The following is a 24374-nucleotide window of genomic DNA, read 5'->3' as shown; positions in this document are numbered from 1 at the left end:
AGATAAGCGGTGGCACTGGGACATAGAGATGTCAGGGATGGGGCTGGAAGGAGGGGTGGGGTGGCGCAAGGACTGGGGAGGAGTTGGGTAGCAAAGGTTTCAGGGGAGGCCAAGTGAGGTGGGAGAGGAGGACTGGGATGGGTAGTCAGGAGGTGGGGGTTTGAAGGATCATGGTGGGGTGGGTGAGGTAAACAACAGTAATAATTTAATCTGGTGATACCCAGTGGAGATGGTTAAATTGTCCTTGGGTTTTGAGAGTGAAGAGTCCAATCCCCACATAGTGAATAAAATGTACTCAAATATTTGCTGGAATATTAGCATTTATTACTTTAGATGAATATTGTTGTACACACTCAAGAATTCAGTTCACACTTAAAATACTACAGTAGACATAAGCATTTGAGCACATTATAGTTCACAAAATTTATCTAATAGTACAGTTGAGGAACTTGGCATATATCGGTCCACCAATCACTTCAGATAAATTGCACTTTAAATATATAAATCTGAAAATACTGATACTGATGTGAAATACTAAACTTTGTCAGAGTAATTAATCCCTTCAAAAATACTTAACCTATTTAAATGCCATAAAAGCTATGGTGTCTCATACACTCTACTGTTTTTAACCATTTGCTAACATTTATAGCCCTCCTAAGACATTCTTTTTCCCCAAAATACTGAAGACCACAAATTTCATCTGCAAATTTTTTAATTTAGAAATTTGAAAGTATACCCAATGCTTAAAAAAGCCAGAATCAATTTTTGGCTATGGAAATGCTAATTCCACAAAATATGATTTCATCTATTTCAACTTAAGTTTTAGAGCTGCTTAAATGGGTACACCTTAGAAATACCTAATACTTGCAAATATTGGTGTTGAATGTGCTTAATCTAGAATTTCCAATGTTACAATTTTCCCATTTCACAGTGCTAAATTTCATTAGGTTTATTCACCAATTGAAGAAATAGTTCTCCCTGTCATACTTCAGCCCAAAATTGGACCATTCTCCCGCAATGGGAAGACGAAAAAACAGGCAGATATCTTCCTTTATAATTGCCATGGGGTTCAAAACTGCTGGTTACCTGGCCTGATATGTAGTTGCAAACTTAGCTAATAAGTTAATGAACATTTTTTTACAGGTGAAGATATATGCAGGTGACCAAAATATGAATTCAGTGCTGGTTTCAATATGTAATAAAGTAATACAATCTGGTAATAAAAATGAAACCAGCACTCTTATTAAACCCTGAAATGAATTCCTTAACTACGAAATAATCTCGAGCTAAAATAAACAGAGCACAACAAAAACTCTCTTGTCAAATAATAAACAGGATTTGAAGGAGCTGATAGGTTCTTACATATATTTCTTGGAAATTTTTGTTCTACAATGTTTCTTTAAAAAAGTCCATTTTATCATACTTTTTTCACATATTAAAAAATTCCTTCAGTTGACTTTAGAATTATTCAACTTCCTCCACAAGCTCTTCAACTCATTTCATTATGTTTTTCTTTTCTGGACTCTACTGCAATTTGAGTTTTACTTGAAGAGGATCCATTTTTTTTCCCAGTTCAGTCAGTGTCACTACTTATTGGGCCCAATTTTTCAGTATCTTCAGGGTGTAAAATCACCCTCTGCTTGCAGGACATTAGATTCTTCCATTTGAGTACTCCTATGGGAAGTATTTTCATTCACAAACAGAACATCATCAGGGTTTTTTCCCTTGTTTTTATTGTCATGAATCATTTCTCTTGGTATAATGCATTCTGAAAACATCAAAGAAGAAATAAACTTAATTCAACAAATATATCAAATTTAAGTATTTTACCAAACTGATTTTCTCTTAAAAGTTCTTTCACAAATCAAATTATTTCCAGGGAAATTAAAAGTAGGATCACAAAAGTTAAATTCAGAATTTAATCAAGAGAACATCTACAATGAGAAACTCATTTCACCTTTCTGCAGTCTCTGAAATACCTTTTTTTTCCTTTTCTTCTGAAAAATGCTCTCTTCCATAACTTTTTTTGTCTTTTTTCTCAGCTGTAGAAACTTCTGCATCTTCTACAGTATTTGAAGACATCTTTCTGCAGGGTGTTTGGTTGGTTACTTCTATTTCACCTTCTTTGTCAAATTTGACTCTTTTCGCTTCACGCCCTTCAACTTTTACAGGAACTAAGCCTGGTTTATTTTTTAATGGTTTCTCTTGGATACCTTCTGAATCAGATATTGGGGATTCACTGCATAAATAAAAGAGCTGACGTCTTAAAAATAGAAAAAAATATTTGAATGAACTGTCTTTCATAGAAACTACAAACCTGAATGAAAATATTTACTGCTTATTACTACCTTTATGTTTGAAAGCTGACAAATGGAACAAGAAAACAGTAAATTGAAAATACAAGAAATAATCTGAGTGGCCAGAATTCTACTAGTTATTTTCTTGGCACTAATATCTACTTGTACAAGCCTTCCTCATGTTGAAAGGCTTCTGAGCCCTTATTCCTAAATGAAAAAATGAATTGCTAATTCTCTGAATGACCCATATATGGTCACTTGTGGGAAGTGGTTTTGAGGTAGCCGTCTTAGCTAAACTGGAATTTTCTCTTTATGAGTACCTTCAACTGCAATAGAAGTATTCATTCATTCAATAGTATTTATTGAGCGCTTACTATGTGCAGAGCACTGTACTAAGCGCTTGGGATGAACAAGTCGGCAACAGATAGAGACAGTCCCTGCCGTTTGAAGGGCTTACAGTCTAATCGGGGGAGATGGACAGACAAGAACAATGGCAATAAATAGAGTCAAGGGAAAGAACATCTCGTAAAAACAATGGCAACTAAATAGAACAAGGCGATGTACAATTCATTAACAAAATACATAGGGTAATGGAAATATATACAGTTGAGCGGACGAGTACAGTGCTGTGGGGATGGGAAGGGAGAGGTGGAGGAGCAGAGGGAAAAGAGGAAAAAGAGGGTTTAGCTGCAGAGAGGTAAAGGGGGGGTGGCAGAGGGAGTAGAGGGAGAAGAGGAGCTCAGTCTGGGAAGGCCTCTTGGAAGAGGTGAGTTTTAAGTAGGGTTTTGGAGAGGGGAAGAGAATCAGTTTGGCGGAGGTGAGGAGGGAGGGTGTTCCAGGACCGCAGGAGGACATGGCCCAGTGGTCGACGGCGGGATGGGCGACACCGAGGGACGGTGAGGAGGTGGGCGGCAGAGGAGCGGAGCGTGCGGGGTGGGTGGTAGAAAGAGAGAAGGGAGGAGAGGTAGGAAGGGGCAAGGTGATGGAGAGCCTTGAAGCCTAGAGTGAGGAGTTTTTGTTTGAAGCGGAGGTTGATAGGCAACCACTGGAGGTGTTTAAGAAGGGGAGTGACATGCCCAGATCGTTTCTGCAGGAAGATGAGCCGGGCAGCGGAGTGAAGAATAGACTGGAGCTGGGCGATAGAGGAGGAAGGGAGGTCAGAGAGAAGGCTGACACAGTAGTCTAGCCGGGATATAACGAGAGCCTGTAGCAGTAAGGTAGCCATTTGGGTGGAGAGGAAAGGGCGGATCTTGGCGATATTGTAGAGGTGAAACCGGCAGGTCTTGGTAACGGATAGGATGTGTGGGGTGAACGAGAGGGACGAGTCAAGGATGACACCGAGATTGCGGGCCTGCGGGACGGGAAGGATGGTCGTGCCATCCACGGTAACAGCGAAGTCTGGGAGAGGACCGGGTTTGGGAGGGAAGATGAGGAGCTCAGTCTTGCTCATGTTGAGTTTTAGGTGGCAGGCAGACATCCAGGTGGAGATGTCCTGGAGGCAGGAGGAGATGCGAGCCTGAAGGGAGGGGGAGAGGACAGGGGCAGAGATGTAGATCTGTGTGTCATCTGCGTAGAGATGGTAGTCAAAGCCGTGAGAGCGAATGACTTCACCGAGGGAGTGAGTGTAAATGGAGAACAGAAGAGGGCCAAGAACTGACCCTTGAGGAACTCCAACAGTTAAAGGATGGGAGGGGGAGGAGGCTCCAGCGAAGGAGACCGAGAATGACCGGCCAGAGAGGTAAGAGGAGAACCGGGAGAGGACAGAGTCCGTGAAGCCAAGGTGAGATAAGGTATGGAGGAGGAGGGGATGGTCGACAGTGTCAAAGGCAGCAGAGAGGTCAAGGAGGATTAGAATGGAGTAGGAGCCATTGGATTTGGCAAGAAGGAGGTCATGGGTGACCTTACAGAGAGCAGTCTCGGTAGAGTGGAGGGGACGGAAGCCAGATTGGAGGGGGTCTAGGAGAGAATGGGAGTTAAGGAATTCTAAGCATCGATTGTAGATGACTCGTTCTAGGATTTTGGAAAGGAAGGGTAGTAGGGAGATAGGGCGATAACTGGAGGGGGAAGTGGGGTCAAGAGCGGGTTTTTTTAGGATGGGGGAAATGTGGGCATGTTTGAAGGTAGATGGGAAGGAGCCATTGGAGATTGAGTGGTTAAAAATAGAAGTTAAGGAAGGTAGGAGGGCAGGGGCGATGGTTTTAATAAGGTGAGAGGGAATGGGGTCCGAGGCACAGGTGGAGGGGGTGGCACTTGCGAGGAGGGAGGAGATCTCTTCTGAGGATACTGCAGGGAAGGATGGGAAAGTAGGGGAGAGGGTTGGTGGGGGGGAGGGGAGAGGCGGAGGGGTGACTTTGGGGAGTTCAGACCTGATTGTGTTGATTTTCGTGAGGAAATAGGTGGCCAGATCATTAGGGGTGAGAGATGGGGGAGGGGGAGGAACAGGGGGCCTAAGGAGAGAGGTAAAGGTCTGGAACAATCGGCGGGGGTGACGGGCATGGGTGTCGATGAGGGAGGAGAAGAAGTTTTGCCTGGCGGAGGAGAGGGAAGAGTTAAGGCAGGAAAGGATAAATTTGAAGTGTGTGAGGTCGGCTTGGTGCTTGGACTTTCGCCAGCAGCGCTCAGCAGCTCGAGCATAGGAGCGTAGGAGGCGGACAGAGGAGGTGATCCAGGGCTGTGGGTTAGTGGAGCGAGAGCGGCGGAGGGAAAGGGGGGTGAGAGAGTCGAGATGAGTAGAGAGGGTGGAGTTGAGAGCGGAGACCTGATCATCGAGAGTGGGAAGAGAGGACAGGGCGGCAAGGTGAGGAGAGATGCTTTTGGAAAGATGGATGGGATCGAAAGAGCGGAGGTCTCTGTGGGGCAGTAGCAAAGATTTGCCGGGGGAGGGAGTGTGAGAGATGAGGCAGGTGAGAAGGTTATGGTCAGAGAGAGGGATTTCAGAGTCGGTGAGGGAGGAGATAGTGCAGCGGTAGGAGATGACGAGATCGAGGGTGTGACCGAGTTGGTGAGTGGGCGCAGTATGGTGGAGGAGGAGGTCGGCAGAGTCGAGGAGGGATAGCAGGCGGGCGGCGGAGGAGTCGTCGGGTACATCCATATGGATGTTGAAGTCTCCAAGGATCAGAGTGGGCAGAGAGAACGAGAGAAGGAAGGTGAGAAAGGGGTCAAAGTGGTTGAAGAAGTCAGAGGTGGGACCGGGAGGGCGGTAGATGACAGTGACAAGTAACTGGAGGGGGTGGTAGAGGCGAATGATATGGGCTTCGAAGGAGGGGAAGGAGAGGGAGGGGGGAGGAGGGATAGTGCGGAAGCGGCAACGGGGCGAGAGGAGGAAGCCGACGCCTCCTCCCTTACCAGTGAGTGTGGGGGAGTGGGAGGAGAGGCCTCCGCTGGAGAGAGCGGCGGCGGAGACCGTGTCTTCAGGAGAGAGCCACGTTTCCAAAAGGGCGAGGAGGAGGAGAGAGCGGGAGAGGAAAAGGTCATGGACGAAAGGTAGCTTACCTGTAATAGAGTGGGGATTCCAGAGACCACACTTGAAAGTAGCTGTGGGTGCAAGGGGGGGAGGGGGGGAAGGGCGAGGGGAGGGGAGGGTTTGGATGGGAAGGAGGTGGTGGGGCCCTGGACGGGGAGAGGGGGATGAGGGGTAGTGGTGGGACAAGAGGACTGGGATGGGACGTGGGTGGGGAAGAGAGAAGGGGGGAGGAGGTGAGGAGGGGGTTTGGTGGGGGGAAGAGTAGGGGGAGGGGGAAGAGGGGTAGCGCTGGTAAAGTGGGGTTCTAGGGCGGGGGAGGGGAGGGGGGGAGGAAACAGAGGAGTGAGCATGGTCTAGTGGAAACAATAACAACAATGTTGGTATTTGTTAAGCGCTTACTATGTGCCGAGCACTGTTCTAAGCGCTGGGGTAGACAGAGGGGAATCAGGATGTCCCACGTGGGGTTCACAGTCTTAATCCCCGTTTTACAGATGAGGTAACTGAGGCACAGAGAAGTTAAGTGACTTGCCCACAGTCACACAGCTGACAAGTGGCAGAGCTGGGATTCAAACTCATGACCTCTGACTCCAAAGCCCGTGCTCTTTCCACTGAGCCACGCTGCTTCTCTAACAGGACAACCAGGAGAGGATGGAGTCAGTGAAGCCAAGATTGGAAATTTGTTGAGGAGAAGGGGATGGTTGACAGTATCAAAGGCAGCTGGGAGGTCAAGGTGGATTAGGATAGAGTAGGAGCCATTGGATTTGGCAAGAAGGAGGTCTCTGGTGACAATCAATCAACTCCCTACTACCTAACTAGCTGAACCACTGTAACAGACCACACACTCTGCTCCTCTAAAACCAATCTAATGCCCATAACTGGAGTTATTCTACTGCACTGTCAACTCCTTGCCCATGTCTTCCCTCTGGCCTGGAACACCATGCCCTTTCCCTAGCTTCAAAGATCTCTAAAATCATTTGTCCTCCAAAGGGCTTACGATGACTAAGGACCGGATTTCCCTCTTGGGCATATCTTTTCTGAGCTATTTGTTTTTAACATATTTCTCATAGACAATTCTGGCAGAAAGAACAAGGTATGCAGAGATTATAGAGAGTAGTTTAGAAACTTCATCTGTACTCTCCAAGTGCCTAGTTAAGGGCTCTGTACTGAGCAAGCACTCAAAAAGTATTGAGTGAATGATTAATAAAAATATTGCTAAGTCTTCTACACTTACTCTGTAGATGGATATACACAGCTGACAACCATCACATTCTGCAATAAAAAAATAAGTGATGCAGTAAATAAATACATAAACAACAAAAGCATATATAATTTCACACATTTCCACCACTGTTAGCAGGGCGTCATCTTTATGAGGGTGAAAAAGATAAGGGTCCCCTTACTTGCTAGCAATAACACTGAAGGGCAAACTATGCACTAGCGGGGACAGGACAAAGAACTTGGTTAACTTGCACAGCCACATTTAAATGGAGAAGGACAATTAAAATGTGATTACACTAAAAATGGTTCCACCTTTCTAACTGAAATCCTAGGTCCCAGAAAATAGTGGAGGCTTTTTAGAATAATGAATGGTTGTTTGTGCACTGAGTATCAGAATTAGCCAACACACCAAATCAGTCTCACCAAGAGTTTCCTAGAAGGCCACAAAGGCTCCTATACACTTGATAGGACCCATAGGCTCTTTTCACATTCTTCAAGCATTTTTCTTTCCCTCTTTTTAGATACTGGCAGATGCTCCTTTTGACACATTTGGGCTTGAAACTGTGTCCAAACTTGTCAAACTATTTCTGTGACTCTTTAGAAGTTACTAAAGGGAATTTCAAGGGAAGCAGCGTGGCTTAGTGGAAAGAGCCTGGGCTTCGGAGTCAGAGATCATGGGTTCGACTCCCGGCTCTGCCACTTTTCAGCTGTGTGACTGTGGGCAAGTCACTTAACTTCTCTGTGCCTCAGTTACCTCATCTGTAAAATGGGGATTAACTGTGAGCCTCACGTGGGACAACCTGATTACCCTGCATAATAATAATAATAATGTTGGTATTTGTTAAGCGCTTACTATGTGCAGAGCACTGTTCTAAGCGCTGGGGTAGACACAGGGGAATCAGGTTGTCCCACGTGGGGCTCACAGTCTTAATCCCCATTTTACAGATGAGGGAACTGAGGCACAGAGAAGTTAAGTGACTTGCCCACAGTCACACAGCTGACAAGTGGCAGAGCTGGGATTCGAACTCATGAGCCCTGACTCCAAAGCCCGTGCTCTTTCCACTGCGCCACGCTGCTTCTCCAATACTATACTAACTATACTATATAATCTATCTATTATCTATACTAATACTAACTATCTATACTATCTATATCTAACAATTATACTATACTATCTATACTAACTAAACTAGAATCTATACTAACAATTATAATAACTGTGGTATTTGTTAAGCACTTACTGTGTGCCAGGCTCTGAACTAAGCCATGAGGTATATACAAGCCAATCAGGTTGGACACAGACCCTGTCCCACAAGGGGCTCACAGTCTCAATCGCCATTTTACAAATGAGGTATCTGAGGCCCAGAGAAATGAAGTGACTTGCCCAAGGTCACACAGCAGACTCGTGGCAGAGCTAGGATTAGAACCCATGACCTCCTGACCCCCAGGTGTATGCTCTATCCACTAAGCCAAGCTGCTTCTCATCTTGGGCCACAAGGTTTACAAGCTCTATGTAGCTGATTGGGTAAAAAAGGGAACCATTTTTGCTATGTAGAACTTCTGGTATATTCTATGTAAGTGAGGGACACCTTGCAAGAACAATGAGTGAGCAATTATCACCTTTTGAAAATATTTGGGGAAATGCCTATATATCTGGATTATTGCCTGGGTCCTGCTTACGTCAGTCTTCAACAAGAGTTTAAAAGGACTGATCAGCGCCCTAAAAGTGCAACTGGTTCTTTGCCTGAGTAATATTTGGTAGCTTCACACTCATACTGCACACTTCAAAAGAGTAACTGTAGTTTTAGAAGGGTTTGGACACATTAGCTGTAAATTAATTATCTTAAAACATTTTAATAATTTTTAATAACATTTTAAAAATTTTGACAATGCTCCCCCACCTCAAAATATCTTTGGCAATATTGTAAGAGTTGAAATCTTTTATTCTCTGTAGTCATTAATCTAAAGCTATTGAGTTCAGATTGAGTTCAAATCTAAACTTTGGATATTGAAACATATATCAATTAAATTTGACTAAAAGTTTGCATTTCTTCAAACAGTTTTAATGTACTTAACATTTGAAATATTTTAATTATCTGTGAAGATTTTCTTCACAGGTTTATGAGGAATGGAATTCACAAGCCTTCATTTTCAGAGATTTTAAGGACTATTAGACTGTAAGCCCCATGTGGGAGATGGCCTGTATCCAGCCTGATTAATTTTAATCATCCCAGGTGCTTAGCACAGTGCTTGACATATAGAAGGCACTTAACAAATATCATAAAAAGCATTATTTACCTAATGCCAAAGTAGTAGACATCTAAATGCATTGATTTAGAGAGCATTTTGACACAAGCTGCCTGGAAGCAAAGAATGTACAATTTCTAAATGCCAAATTAAAGATAACTGGAATTCTATATGGCCAAAGTCAATTTACTTGTGTTGGGCAGCAGTGGCTTGGGAAAGAGAGGCGGATGATTAAATGATCAAAGTGTTGATTAAAGACTCAAGTTTCTACTGCTTGAAAAAAGGCAATGGTAAACCACTTCCATATCTTTACTAAGAAAACTCTACAAATAACACATACCAAAATGACTTTATGACAGAAGGTGGGGCGTTCTGAAGAAGGTTTGTCCACGGAGTTACTACGGGTCAGAAATGACTAGATAGCATTTAAACAAGAATTTGGCCACTATGGAGACTGCAAAGGCAGAAATGGGAAAGGTACATAGAGAAGTTTCAAGGAGAACTTATCTGTGACCTAGGGAACTACATTAAGAGATTCTGGATCAGAATTATTTTTAAAAAGTATCCTTGTATTTTCTTTACTAGAGCAATTTTCAAATTCAATTTACCAACAATTTACAATTCAAGTTAACCAAATAATATTATGTTTCCTAATATTTCTGTCAAACAAAACCTTTAATCAAAGCCAAAATATAAGTATTTGAAGTCTCCACATAATCTGCACCTATGAACAGGCTTACACTTACCTGTTTTACTACATTTTTATACAAAAAAACTAAACTCAATGACTAAAGAAGGAAATACCTTTTCTACTCCTCTAAGAAATTTGTCTGTTCCTGTATAGTTCTTCTTTGGTTCTGTTATCAATTCACAAAGTCGTTGAATAGTAAATGGGATGCTGAAATAAAAACAGTATCACAATTATGTTGTTTATTCTCTTAACATTTCAATCACTTAAATTAAATCAATAAAATCTTGACAGATTTTGTGTTCAGAATTCTGTACCAACTACTTAGGAGAGTATGATAAAAGGTGGGTGCTTCCTGGACAAAAAGAGTTTGAATTCTCAAACGCCACTCATTTGATTATACACCATCATTCCGAAGTCTTTTCCAACTATTCCGAAAGAAATCTTAAAAACTGAATAATAAATATTGTTATTTCAAAAATTTCTTTATGTATAATTCTGAGGTAGACATTAGCTGTGCATTGTAATAAGTTTAGATGCAATTTATATTAATTCGATTTTGAGAAAATACTTAAAAGTATTTATCTTTTATGGCCACTTATGGCCATCAGGGCCATTGGTTCATATTAATTTGTCATTAAGTAATGTTCCATGAATACCTTTAGTTGATCAATCAATCACCTTTACTGAGTGCTGTGTGCAGAGAATTATACTAAGCACTTGCAAGTGTGCAATAAAACAATGCCCACAGTGAACTTAAAGTAAAGAGGGGGAAATAGACATTAACACACATTAAAGAGATTATGCTATGCATAAAGATGCGCCGGGGCTGAGGGAGGGGTGAATGAAGGATGCAAACCCAAGGGAGCTCCTCTCCCTTGCAGTGGAGCCTTGCAGTGCTCGATCCCTATTCCCGGCAAGCCCTTCGCCTGCTGCTCGCCGACTCATACGCGCTGCCACCTCCTCTCCTGGGAGCTGTGCCTTGGACCGCCCAGACCCGCGCCCGCCTCAACCCTTCACAACTAGGACCTCCGCACCCCCTCTCAAGGACTCCGACACTAAGGATCACCCCCCTCCCCCCTGCCCCCGCAGACCCCCCAGCCACCAGCTCCCAATCTGCTCCCCTGCTCGGGCCTGGGGACTCTGTGCTCCCCTGCTCGCCCCTGGGGACACTGAATCCTCCTGCTCGCCCCTGGAGACATTGTGTCCCCCTGCTCGGGCCCGGGGACATTGTGCTCCCCAACCGCCTTTCCCCCACTCCGCCCGAAACGGCCATTTTGGGAAGCCCTTACTCCCTCTTCCCCGGTAAAGTTGATATATCTCCCCGGCCCCGGGCGACGATGTCCTTGTTCTCACCGTGTTACCTTACCTCAGCCGCCGCCTATGTCCGCAACCCACCCCGGACATCCTCAAGGCTCCCGCAGCAGCCTCACAGACATTTAGACATGAGCCCCGGGACTCTCCTTGCCCAGCCTTTTGACTTTGATTTTGATCAGGTCGACCCTTAGTCGACCCCCGACCCTGGTTGTCACCAGCTAGAGAAGCGGCGTGGCTCAGTGGAAAGAGCACGGGCTATGGAGTCAGAGGTCAAGAGTTCGAATCCCGCTCCACCACTTGTCAGCTTCTCTGTGCCTCAGTTACCTCATCTGTAAAATGGGGATTAAGACTGTGAGCACCACGTGGGACAACCTGATTCCCTTGTGTTTACCCCAGTGCTTAGAATAGTGCTTGGCACATAGTAAGCGCTTAATAAAAATGCCAACATTAAAATGCCAACAGCTTATTAATACTATTCTATTGTATCATATTACTATTTTTACCAATTTTGCATGTTATCATTAATTGTTGTCAGTGCTGCCACCTACCTCCCTGGTCTCACCATGTCCTTCCCCCCCCCCCCCTTCTTGCCCCTCCCAATCCTCTCCTTCCCCTTCCCCTCTCTCGCCCAGCTCTTTCCCGCTCTCTCCTCTGCCTCCTCCCACCATCCCCTCCCCTCCCCTCCCCAGAACCCCACTTTACTAGCGCCACCCCTCTTGCCCCTCCCCCTACTCTGCTCCCCATCAAACCCCCTCCTCCCGCCCTCCCCCTTCCCCACCCACGCCCCATCCTTGTCCTCCTGTTGCACCGCCACCCCTCCTCCCCCTCTCCCTGTCCAGGGCCCCACCACCTCGTTCCCATCCAAACCCTCCCCTCCCCTCGCTCCCCTCCTTTCCCCCCCTTGCACCCACAGCTACTTTCAAGTGTGGCCTCTGGAACCCCTGCTCCATTACAGGTAAACTACCTTTCATCCATGACCTTTACCTTTACCGCTCTCTCCTCCTCACCCTTACGGAAACTTGGCTCACTCCTGATAACACGGTCTCCACTGCTGCTCTCTCCAGCCGAGGCCTCTCCTTCTCCCACTCCCCCAGACTCACCGGAAGGGGAGGAGGCGTCGGCTTCCCCCTCTCTCCCCATTGCTGCTTCCGCACTATCCCTCCTCCCTCTTCCCTCTCCTTCCCCTCCTTTGAAGCCCACATCATTTGCCTCTACCACCCCCTCCAGATACTTGTAGCTGTCATCTACTGCCCTCCTGGTCCCACCTCCAACTTCTTTAACCACCCAGACCCCTTTCTCACCTTCCTTCTTTCCTTCTCTTTCCCCACTCTGATCCTCGGGGACTTCAACATCCACATGGATGTACCCAGTGACTCCTCGGCTTCCCGCCTGCTGTCGCTCCTCGACTCTGCCGTCCTCCTGCTCCACCATACCTCGCCCACTCACCGACTCGGTCACACCCTCGATCTCATCATCTCCTACCACTGCGCTACCTCCTCCCTCACCAACTCTGAAATCCCTCTTTCGGAACATAACCTTCTCACCTGCCTCATCTCTCACACTCCCTCCCCCTGAAAATCTTTGCTACTCCCCCATAGAGACCTCAGCTCTCTTTATCCCATCCATCTCTCCAAAAGCATCTCTCCCCACCTTGCCCCGCTGTCCTCTCTTCCTACTCTCGATGATCAGGTCACCGCGCTCAACTCCAACCTCTCTACTCATCTCAACTCTCTTGCCCCCCTTTCCCTCTGCTGCTCTCGCTCCACTAACCCACAGCCCTGGGTCACTGCCTCTGTCCTCCTCCTACACTCCTATGCTTGGGCTGCCAAGCGCTGCTGTTCAAGCACCAAGCCGATCTCATACATTTTAAATTTATCCTTTCCTGCCTTAACTCTGCCCTCTCCTCTGCCAGGCAAAACTTCTTCTCCTCCCTCATCGACAGACATGCCCGTCACCCCTGCCAATTGTTCTGGATCTTTAACTCTCTCCTTAGGCCCCCTGTTTCTCCCCCTCCCCCATCCCTCACCCCAGTGATCTGGCCACCTACTTCATCACGAAAATTAACACAATCAGGTCTGAACTCCCCAAAGTCACCCCTTTCCCTCTCCCCTCCCCGCCACCAACCCTCTCCCCAACTTTCCCATCCTTCTCTGCAGTATCTTCAGAGGAGATCTCCTCCCTCCTCGCAAGTGCCACCCCCTCCACCTGTGCCTCGGACCCAATTCCCACTCACCTTATAAAAACCATCGGCCCTGCCCTCCTCCCCTCCTTAACTTCTATCTTTAACCACTCACTCTCCAATGGCTTCTTTCCCTCTGCCTTCAAACATGTCCATGTCTCCCCCTTCCTAAAAAAACCTGCTCTCGACCCCACTTCCCCTTCCATTTATCGCCCTATCTCCCTACTACCCTTCTTTTCCAAGATCTTAGAACGAGTCATCTATACTCGCTGCTTAAAATTCCTTAACTCCTATTCTCTCCTGGAGCCCCTCCAATCAGGCTTCCGTTCCCTCCACTCTACCGAGACTGCTCTCTCTAAGGTCACCCAGGACCTCCTACTCTATCATAATCCTCCTTGACCTCTCAGCTGCCTTTGACACTCTTGACCATCCCCTTCTCCTCCACACCTTATCTCGCCTTGGCTTCACTGACTCCGTCCTCTCTTGGTTCACCTCTTATCTCTCTGGCCAGTCATTCTCGGTCTCCTTCACAGGCTCCTCCTCCCCCTCCCATTCTCTAACTGATGGGGTTCCCCAAGGGTCAGTTCTTGGCCCTCTTCTGTTCTCCATTTACACTCACTCCCTCGGTGCACTCATTCGCTCTCACGGCTTCAACTATCACCTCTATGCAGATGAGGCACAGATCTACATCTCTGCCCCGTCCTCTCCACCTCCCTTCAGGCTCGTATCTCCTCCTGCCTCCAGGATGTCTCTACCTGGATGTCTGCCTACCTAAAACTCAACATGAGCAAAACTGAGCTCCTCATCTTCCCTCCCAAGCCCTTTCCTCTCCCTGACTTCCCTATCACTGTGGACGGTACAACCATCCTTCCCGTCTCTCAGGCCCGCAACCTCAGTGTCATCTTTGTCTTGGCTCTCTCGTTCACCCCACACATCCGATCTGTCACCAAAACCTGTTGGTCTCACCTTTATAATATAGCCAAAATCCGCCCTTTCTTCCCCACCGAATCGGCTATCTTACTGTTACGGGTTCTCATAATAACCCGGCTAGATGACTGTGTCAGCCTTCTCTCTGATCTCCCTTTCTCCTCTCTCTCCCCACTCCAGTCTATTCTTCACTTCGCTACCCAGCTCATCTTCCTGGAGAAACGCTCTGGGCATGTCACTCCTCTTCTTAAAAACCTCCAGTGGTTGCCTATCAACCTCTGCGCAAAACAAAATCTTCTCACTCTAGGCTTCAAGGCTCTCCATCACCTTGTCCCCTCCTACCTCTCCTCCCTTCTCTCTTTCTACTGCCCACCCCGCATGCTCTGCTCTTCTGCCGCCCACCTCCTCACCGTCCCCCGTTCTCGCCTATCCCGCCATCGACTCCTGGGCCACGTCCTCCCGCGGTCCTGGAATGCCCTCCCTCCTCCCCTCCGCCAAACTCATTCTCTTCCCCTCTTCAAAACCCTACTTACAGCTCACCTCCTCCAAGAGACCTTCCCAGACTGAGCTCCCCTTCTCCCCCACCGACCTCCTTCACCTCTCTGCAGCTAAACCCTCTTTTCCCCCGATTTCCCTCTGCTCCTCCCACTCTCCCTTCCCATCCCCTCAGCATGTACTCGTCTGCTCAACTGTATATATTTTCATTACCCTATTTATTTTGTTAATGAAATGTACATCGTCTTGATTCTACTTATTTGCAATTGTTTTAATGATGAGATGTTCATCCCCTTGATTCTACTTATTGCTATTGTTCTTGTCTGTCTGACTCCCCTGATTAAACTGTAAGCCCGTCAAAGAGAAGGTACTGTATCTGTTACCGATTTGTACATTCCAAGCGCTTAGTACAGTGCTCTGCACATAGTAAGCGCTCAATAAATACTATTGAATGAATCAAAGTACAAGGGTGACACAGAAGAGAGTGGAAATACATATGACTGAACACCTGACTGAGTGGAAGAAGAGGAAATGAGGGCTTAGTAAGCAAGGATTTTTGGAGATGTGACTTTCATAACATTCTGAACATGGGGAGGGTGATCATCCATCAAATATAAGAAAGGGGGTTCCAGGCCAGAGGCAGGATATGGGCGAAAGGTCAGCAAGTAGATAGGTGAGCTCAAGATACAGTGAGTAGGGCTGGCATTTGAGGAGTCAAGTGTGGGAGATGAATTGTAACAGGAAAGTAGTGATGCAAGGAAGAAGGGGGGAAGATCATTTAGTGTTTTAAGGCTGAAGGTAAGGAGTTTCTGTTCAAAGCAGAGGTGGATGGTCAAATACTGGAGATTACTGAGGAGTGGGCAAACATGAACCGAACACTTTTATAGAAAAGTGATTCGGGCAATAGAGTGAAGTATGGACTGGAGTGGGAAGAGATGGAAGGCAGGGATCAGCCAGGAGTTGATGCAGAATGAAGGAGGGATATAATAAATGCTGGGATTAACGTGATAGCAGTTTGGATGGAGAGAAAAGGGTGAATTATAGCAGTGTGGTGAGGGCTGAACTGACAGGACTTAGTGACAGGTTAAACATGTGGGTTGAATAAAACAGATGAATAAATGATAATGCCAAGGAACAGGCTTGTGAGACAGGGGAATGTCTACAGTCCTGTCTTCAGGTACGGGGTGGTCAGGGTTTAGGTGGTAAAACAAGGAATTTTGTTTTGGACATGTTAATTTGGAGATGGCAGCGGGTCATCCAAAAACAAATAACCTGAAAGCAGGAGGAACTGTGAGATGGCAGAGAAGAGATCAAGTAATAGTAATAATAGTGATGGTATTTGTTAAGCACTTACTATGTTCCAAGCTTGGGATAGCTACAAGGTTGTCCCACGTGGGGCTCACAGTCTTAATCCACATTTTACAGACGATGTAACTGAGTCACAGAGAAGTTAACTGACTTGCCCAAAGTGACACAGCTGCCAGGTAATGGAGCTGGGATTAGAACCCACAACCTCTAACTCTCACTCCCATGCTTTTTCCACTAAGCCACACTGCTCTTCAGCATTTCCAAAATATATCTTTGGGATAGTATGTCATGAAAAAAAATTCTATTAACTCATGGATTATATTGAAATTATAAACCTATAAATTGGCAAAAGTAAGGAATTCTTCAGCCAAACTAAATACGATTTAACACCTGGCTCTGTAAAACTGATTGAAATGCAGCTCCTTCGAAAAAGTTTTCTTTACCCAGCTCCTCAAATAATTCCAGAATTGCTTAACGTTTTTCACATAACTAAGTCAAAGACACTAAATGAACAAGGAGAAACAAATTTTACAGACCCAGTTCTTTTAAATGGCATTTGTTAGTACATTACTACGCGCCAGGCACTGTATTAAATGCTGGGGTAGATGGAAGATAAGTAAGTGGGACACAGTTCATCAGACCTATTCAACACTGGGCTTACAGTCTTAATCCTCACTTTACAGATAAGGTAACTGAGGCAAAGGGAGGCTAAGTGAGTCGCTCAAAGTCATATAGCAGACAAGTGTCAGAGCAAATCCAGGTCCCTTGGACTCCCTGGATGTGTTCTTTCCCACTCGGATACGCTGCTTCTATTGTGATAACAGAATCTCTTCCTGCTACAGAGTTACACAAGAATACTGAATGTATGTAAGACTAAAGAACTCAATGACCTAAAATTAAAAAAAATGCAGGAAGTATGAGAAAACGGCAGTTCACGGAAATGAAAAATATGACTACATTCATTCAATAGACTACATCAATGATGACTGTCTGCCTGATGGTATTTACTGAGTGCTTATTATGATCTCAGCAGTGGACTAAGAACTTCTCTTTCATTCCACCCATATATTCAACCTATCATTAAATCCTCTCAGTTAGAGAAGCAGCGTGGCTCACTGGAAAGAGCACGGGCTCTGGAGTCAGAGGTCAGGGGTTCGAACCCCAGCTCTGTCGCTTCCCAGATGTGTGACTTTGGGCAAGTCACTTAACTTCTCGGTGCCTCAGTTCCCTCATCTGTAAAATGGGGATTAAGACTGTGAGCCCCACGTGGGACAACCTGATTCCCCTGTGTCTGCCCCAGCGCTTAGAACAGTGCTCGGCACATAGTAAGCACTTAACAAATACCAACATTATTATTATTATTATTATTATTAACCTTCACAACATTGCAAAAACTCACGCTTTCCTCCTCATCCAAACTGCTACCATGTTAATCCATGTTCTTATTCTATCCAGCCTTTACTACTGTACCAGCCTCCTTGCTAACCCCTGCCATTCCTCGCCAACAGTGACCTGGCCACCTACTTTTTTAAAGAAAACTGACACTATCAGGTGAGATCTCCCTAAAATCTCTCCTACCCCTTCCCAACCCTTTCCCCTCCTACCTTCTCATCTTCGCCAGCAGAATCTCTAGAGGAGATAATAATAGTAATAATGATAGTATTTGTTAAACACTTACTATGTGTGAAGCACTGTTCTAAGTGCTGGAGGGGATACAAGGTGAACAGGTTGTCCCATGTGGGGCTCACAGTCTTAACCCCCATTTTACAGAAGAGGTAACTGCGGCAAAGTGAAGTGAATTGCTCAAAGTCACACAGCTGACAAATGGTGGAGCCGGAATTAGAACCATGACCTCTGACTCCCAAGCCTGCTTCCACTGGGCCACGCTGCTTCTCTTTCCTGCCTCCTTTCAAAACCCATGTCTTCCACTTGCATATTCAACCCCATTCCTTCACACCTTATCCCAACTACTGCCCCCTCCCTTCTTCACTCCCTAATTGCCATCTTTCACTCTTCTCTGCAACTGCTTCTTCCCACGGGTTTCAAACTTGCCCATGTATCTCCATCCCCCCAAAATCCTCCCTTAATCCCAAGCCTTGCTTGAGTTATTGCCCAATCTGCCTCCTACCATTCCTCTCCAAACTCCTTGTGCGAGTTGTCTATAACTGCTGTCTCAAACTCCTCTCCTTCAATTCTCTCCTTGACCCCTTCCAATTTGGCCTCTGTCCCTTTCACTCCACAGAAAACTGCCCTCTGGAAGGACACCAATAATCTCCTCCTTGCTAAATCCAATGGTTACTACTCCAACCTAATCCTCCTCCACCTCTCAAATGCCCTCAACACTGTCGTCCACACCCATGTTTCTCTGTAGACATTATCAAACCGTGGCTTCACTGACACTGACCTCTCCTTGTTCTCCTTTTATCTCTTTGACCATTCATTCTCAGCATCCTTTGTGGACTCCTCCTTTAACTCCCATTCCTCGAGGGAGTTCCTCAAGGTTCAATTGTGGGTCCCCTTCTATTCTCCACACACACCCACTCCGTTCGAGAACATATTTGCTTCCACAGCTTCAACTGCCACCTCTATATGGATGATATCCAAATCTACATCTCCAATAGTGATTTTTCTCCATCTATGCAGTCTTGCTTTTCCTCCTGCCTTCAGGACATCACTACTTGGGTGTCATTCACTCTTTTATTCAATCATATTTATTAAGCACTTACTTTGTGTACAGCACTGTACTTGGGAAAGTACAACACAGCAATGTAGAGTGACAATCCCTGCCCCCTGTAAATGCACTGTTTGGGGGCGTGGAGTCAGGTATCAACACAAATACACAGACAACAATAAATAAAATTACAGATACATACACATAAGTGCTGTGGGTTGGGGAGGAGCCAAGGGAGGAAAGTCAGGGCGATGCAGAAGGAAGTGGGACATGAGGAGAAGTGGGGCTTAGTCTGGGAAGTCATCCTGGATTAGCTGTGCCTTCAGTAAGGATCTAAAGGGGAGGAAGTGTGATTGTTTGGTGGATTTGAAGAGGGAAGGTGTTCCAGGCCAGAGGAAGGACGGGCCAGGGGTTGGTGGCGAGACAGGTGAAAGTGAGGCACAGTGATAAGGTTAGCACTAGAGGAGCCAAGTGTGCAGGTTGGGTTGTAGAAGGAGAGAATTGTGGTGAGGTCGAGAGGGTGCTTTAAAGCCAATGGAGAGGAGTTCTTGTTTGATGTCCACCCATCACCTCAAGCATAACATATCCAAAGCAAAACTACACATATTCCCACTCAAACCCTGTTCTTTCATTCATTCATTCAATAGAATTTATTGAGCACTTACTATCTGCAGAGCAGTGTACTAAGTGGTTGGAATGTACAATTTGGCAACAGATAGAGACAATCCCTGCCCACTAACAGGCTCACAGTCTAAACAGGGGAGACAAACAGCAAAGCAAAACAGAACAAAACACCATCATCAAGATAAATTGAATCATGGAGATATACTCCTCATTAACAAAATAAATAGGGTAAAATATACACAAATTTGCAAAGTGCTGAGGGGAGGGGGAAGAGCAGAGGGTGGGGGGGATGAGGAGGGGAGGAGTAGCAGAGGGAAAGGGGAGCTCAGTCTGGGAAGGCCTCCTGGAGGAGGTGAGCTCTCAGTAGGGCTTTGAAGAGGGGAAGAGAGTTAGCTGGGAGAGGGGAGGAGGGAGGGCACTCTGGGTCATTGATAGGACGTGGGCCAGGTGTCAACGGTGGGACAGGCGCGAACAGGGGACTGTGAGGAGGAGAGCAGCAGCGCAGAGGAGTGTACGGGGTGGGCAGCAGAAAGAGAAGGGAGGTGAGGTAGGATGGGGCAAGGTGATGGAAAGCTTTGAAGAAAAGATTGAGGAGTTTTTGTTTCGTGCGAAGGCCGAGAGGGAACCACTGGAGGTTTTTGAGAAGGGGAGTGACATGCCCAGAGTGCTTCTGTAGGAAGAAGATCTAGGCAATGGAATGAAGACAACTGGAGCGGGGAAAAACAGGAGGAAGGGAGATCAGAGGGGAGGCTGACACAGTAATCTAGTCAGGATAATAATAATAATAATGTTGGTATTTATTAAGCGCTTACTATGTGCAGAGCACTGTTCTAAGCGCTGGGGTAGACACAGGGGAATCAGGTTGTCCCACGTGGGGCTCACAGTCTTAATCCCCATTTTACAGATGAGATAACTGACGCACAGAGGAGTTAAGTGACTTGCCCACAGTCACACAGCTGACAAGTGGCAGAGCTGGGATTTGAACTCATGACCTCTGATTCCAAAGCCCATGCTCTTTCCACTGAGCCATGCTGCTTCTCTAGAAACAGCCATCTCTAAGGTGTCCAGTGACCGTCTTCTTGCCAATTATGACGACCCCTACTCCGTCCTAATCCATTTAGACCTCTCAGCTGCCTCTGACACCCTAGACCACCCCCTACTCCTTGAAACTTGACTTTGTGAACTTTGACTTCACTGACACTGTCCTCTCCTGGTTCTCCTCCTATCTCTGTGGCCACTCATTGTCAGGATAGTATGAGAGCTTGTACCAGCACGGTAGCAGTTTGGATGGAAATGAAAGGGCGGATATGGTAATACTGTGATGGTGAGACGGCAATAATAGTGACAGATTGGATTTGTGGGGTAAATGAGAACAGAGTCAAACATGAGACCAAGGTTGCAGGCCTGTGAGTCATTCATTCATTCATTCAATAGTATTTATTGAGCGCTTACTATGTGCAGAGCACTGTACTAAGCGCTTGGGATGAACAAGTCGGCAACAGATAGAGACAGTCCCTGCCGTTTGACGGGCTCACAGTCTAATCGGGGGAGACGGACAGACAAGAACAATGGCACTAAACAGCGTCAAGGGGAAGAACATCTCGTAAAAACAATGGCAACTAAATAGAATCAAGGCGATGTACAATTCATTAACAAAATAAATAGGGTAACGAAAATATATACAGTTGAGCGGACGAGTACAGTGCTGTGGGGATGGGAAGGGAGAGGTGGAGGAGCAGAGGGAAAAGGGGAAAATGAGGCTTTAGCTGCGGAGAGGTAAAGGGGGGATGGCAGAGGGAGTAGAGGGGGAAGAGGAGCTCAGTCTGGGAACGCCTCTTGGAGGAGGTGATTTTTAAGTAAGGTTTTGAAGAGGGAAAGAGAATCAGTTTGGCGGAGGTGAGGAGGGAGGGCGTTCCAGGACCGCGGGAGGACGTGACCCAGGGGTCGACGGCGGGATAGGCGAGACCGAGGGACGGCGAGGAGGTGGGCGGCAGAGGAGCGGAGCGTGCGGGGTGGGCGGTAGAAAGAGAGAAGGGAGGAGAGGTAGGAAGGGGCAAGGTGATGGAGAGCCTTGAAGCCTAGAGTGAGGAGTTTTTGTTTGGAGCGGAGGTCGATAGGCAACCACTGGAGTTGTTTAAGAAGGGGAGTGACATGCCCAGATCGTTTCTGCAGGAAGATGAGCCGGGCAGCGGAGTGAAGAATAGACCGGAGCGGGGCGAGAGAGGAGGAAGGGAGGTCAGAGAGAAGGCTGACATAGTAGTCTAGCCGGGATATAACGAGAGCCCGTAATAGTAAGGTAGCCGTCTGGGTGGAGAGGAAAGGGCGGATCTTGGCGATATTGTAGAGGTGAAACCGGCAGGTCTTGGTAATGGATAGGATGTGTGGGGTGAACGAGAGGGACGAGTCAAGGATGACACCGAGATTGCGGGCCTGCGGGACGGGAAGGATGGTCGTGCCATCCACGGTGATGGAGAAGTCTGGGAGCGGACCGGGCTTGGGAGGGAAGATGAGGAGCTCAGTCTTGCTCATGTTGAGTTTTAGGTGGCGGGCCGACATCCAGGTGGAGACGTCCCGGAGGCAGGAGGAGATGCGAGCCTGAAGGGAGGGGGAGAGGACAGGGGCGGAGATGTAGATCTGCGTGTCATCTGCGTAGAGATGGTAGTCAAAGCCGTGAGAGCGGATGAGTTCACCGAGGGAGTGAGTGTAAATGGAGAACAGAAGAGGGCCAAGAACTGACCCTTGAGGAACTCCAACAGTTAAAGGATGGGAGGGGGAGGAGGCTCCAGCGTAGGAGACCGAGAATGATCGGCCAGAGAGGTAAGAGGAGAACCAGGAGAGGACAGAGTCCGTGAAGCCAAGGTGAGATAAGGTATGGAGGAGGAGGGGATGGTCGACAGTGTCAAAGGCAGCAGAGAGGTCAAGGAGGATCAGAATGGAGTAGGAGCCATTGGATTTGGCAAGAAGGAGGTCACGGGTGCCCTTAGAGAGAGCAGTCTCGGTAGAGTGGAGGGGACGGAAGCCAGATTGGAGGGGGTCTAGGAGAGAATGGGAGTTAAGGAATTCTAGGCATCGATTGTAGACGACTCGTTCTAAGATTTTGGAAAGGAAGGGTAGTAGGGAGATAGGACGATAACTGGAGGGGGAAGTGGGGTCAAGAGCGGGTTTTTTTAGGATGGGGGAGACATGGGCATGTTTGAAGGCAGAGGGGAAGGAGCCCTTGGAGATTGAGTGGTTAAAAATAGACGTTAAGGAAGGTAGGAGGGCAGGGGCGATGGTTTTAAGAAGGTGAGAGGGAATGGGGTCCAAGGCGCAGGTGGAGGGGGTGGCACTTGCGAGGAGGGAGGAGATCTCCTCTGAGGATACTGCAGGGAAGGATGGGAAAGTAGGGGAGGGGGTTGTTGGGGGGGAGGGGAGAGGCGGAGGGGTGACTTTGGGGAGCTCAGACCTGATCGTGTTGATTTTCGTGAGGAAATAGGTGGCCAGATCATTAGGGGTGAGAGATGGGGGAGGGGGAGGAACAGGGGGCCTAAGGAGAGAGTTAAGGGTCCGGAACAATCGGCGGGGGTGACGGGCATGGGTGTCGATGAGGGAGGAGAAGAAGCTTTGCCTGGCGGAGGAGAGGGCAGAGTTAAGGCAGGAAAGGATAAATTTGAAGTGTGTGAGGTCGGCTCGGTGCTTGGACTTTCGCCAGCAGCGCTCAGCAGCTCGAGCATAGGAGCGTAGGAGGTGGACGGAGGAGGTGATCCAGGGCTGTGGGTTAGTGGAGCGAGAGCGGCGGAGGGAAAGGGGGGCGAGAGAGTCGAGATGAGTAGAGAGGGTGGAGTTGAGAGCGGAGACCTGATCGTCGAGAGTGGGAAGAGAGGACAGGGCGGCAAGGTGAGGAGAGATGCTATTGGAAAGACGGATGGGATCGAGAGAGCAGAGGTCTCTGTGGGGCCGTAGCGAAGATTTGCAGGGGGAGGGAGTGTGAGAGATGAGGCAGGTGAGAAGGTTATGGTCAGAGAGAGGGATTTCAGAGTTGGTGAGTGAGGAGATAGTGCAGCGGTAGGAGATGACGAGATCGAGGGTGTGACCGAGTCGGTGAGTGGGCGCGGTATGGTGGAGGAGGAGGTCGGCAGAGTCGAGGACGGATGGTCATGCGATCCATAGTGACAGGGTTGTCAGGGAGAGGACAGGGTTTGGGAGGAAGGTAATGAGTTCAGTTTTAGACATGGTGAGTTTTAGTGGAGGGCAGACATTAAGGTGAAGAGGTTCTGGAGGCAGGAGGAGATACGAGCCTGGAGAGAGGGGGAGAGAATAATAATAATAATAATGTTGGTATTTGTTAAGAGCTTACTACGTGCTGAGCACTGTTCTAAACGCTGGGGTAGACACAAGGGAATAAGGTTGTCCCACGTAGGGCTCACAGTCTTAATCCCCATTTTACAGATGAGGTCACTGAGGCACAGTGACTTAGTTAAGTCACTTGCCCACAGTTACACAGCTGACAAGTGGCAGAGCCCGGATTCAAACCCATAACTCTGACTCTTGAGAACACTTGAGAACACTGCTTCTCAAGGAGATGTTGATTTGGGTTTAAACATCCCCCAAGACTGTACACAGCACCACCACCCTTCCTCCTTCAAGCCTCTTACCTTAGCATTATCCTTGACTTCTCTTTCATTCAACCCACATATTCAACCCACAGGATTCATCACTGTACCCTGTCAATCCCACCTTCATAACACCGCTAAAATACATCCTGTCCTCTCCAAACATACTGCTACCACGTTAATACACTCTTCTTATCCCATCTAAATTACTGCATCAGCCTCCTTGCTGACCTCTTAGCTTCCCATCTCTCCCCACTCCAATCCATACTTCACTCTGTGTGCCAGGATCATTTTTCTACAAAAAGTTTCAGGACATTTTCCTCACTCACTGGCTCCACTGGTTGCTCA

At 47.2% G+C, this 24374-nt stretch overlaps 1 protein-coding gene across 3 annotated transcripts in view; it reads right to left on the bottom strand.

The window, feature by feature from the left end:
* Nucleotides 1-302: 302 nt before the first annotated feature.
* LOC114808767 (serine/threonine-protein phosphatase 4 regulatory subunit 2-like) overlaps nt 303-24374 on the bottom strand; it is a 62577-nt gene continuing 38505 nt past the window's right edge. For 2 of the 3 annotated variants that reach the window (XM_039910987.1, XM_039910988.1), the window contains 4 exons: nt 10030-10123; nt 6992-7029; nt 1980-2263; nt 303-1768 (listed from right to left, as the gene is read on the bottom strand). In XM_039910987.1, coding sequence (XP_039766921.1) covers nt 1617-1768; nt 1980-2263; nt 6992-7029; nt 10030-10123 — 568 coding nt within the window. In that variant the 3' untranslated portion in view covers nt 303-1616. The remainder of the gene's footprint in view (nt 1769-1979; nt 2264-6991; nt 7030-10029; nt 10124-24374) is intronic. The other variant, XM_029056632.2, reaches the window with a different exon arrangement.

Source organism: Ornithorhynchus anatinus, chromosome Y5, assembly GCF_004115215.2.
Source record: "Ornithorhynchus anatinus isolate Pmale09 chromosome Y5, mOrnAna1.pri.v4, whole genome shotgun sequence".
NCBI classification, from domain to species: Eukaryota; Metazoa; Chordata; class Mammalia; order Monotremata; family Ornithorhynchidae; genus Ornithorhynchus; species Ornithorhynchus anatinus.
The sequence above is the reverse complement of the archived record's forward strand: the minus strand, read 5'-3'. Positions and strand labels throughout refer to the sequence as shown.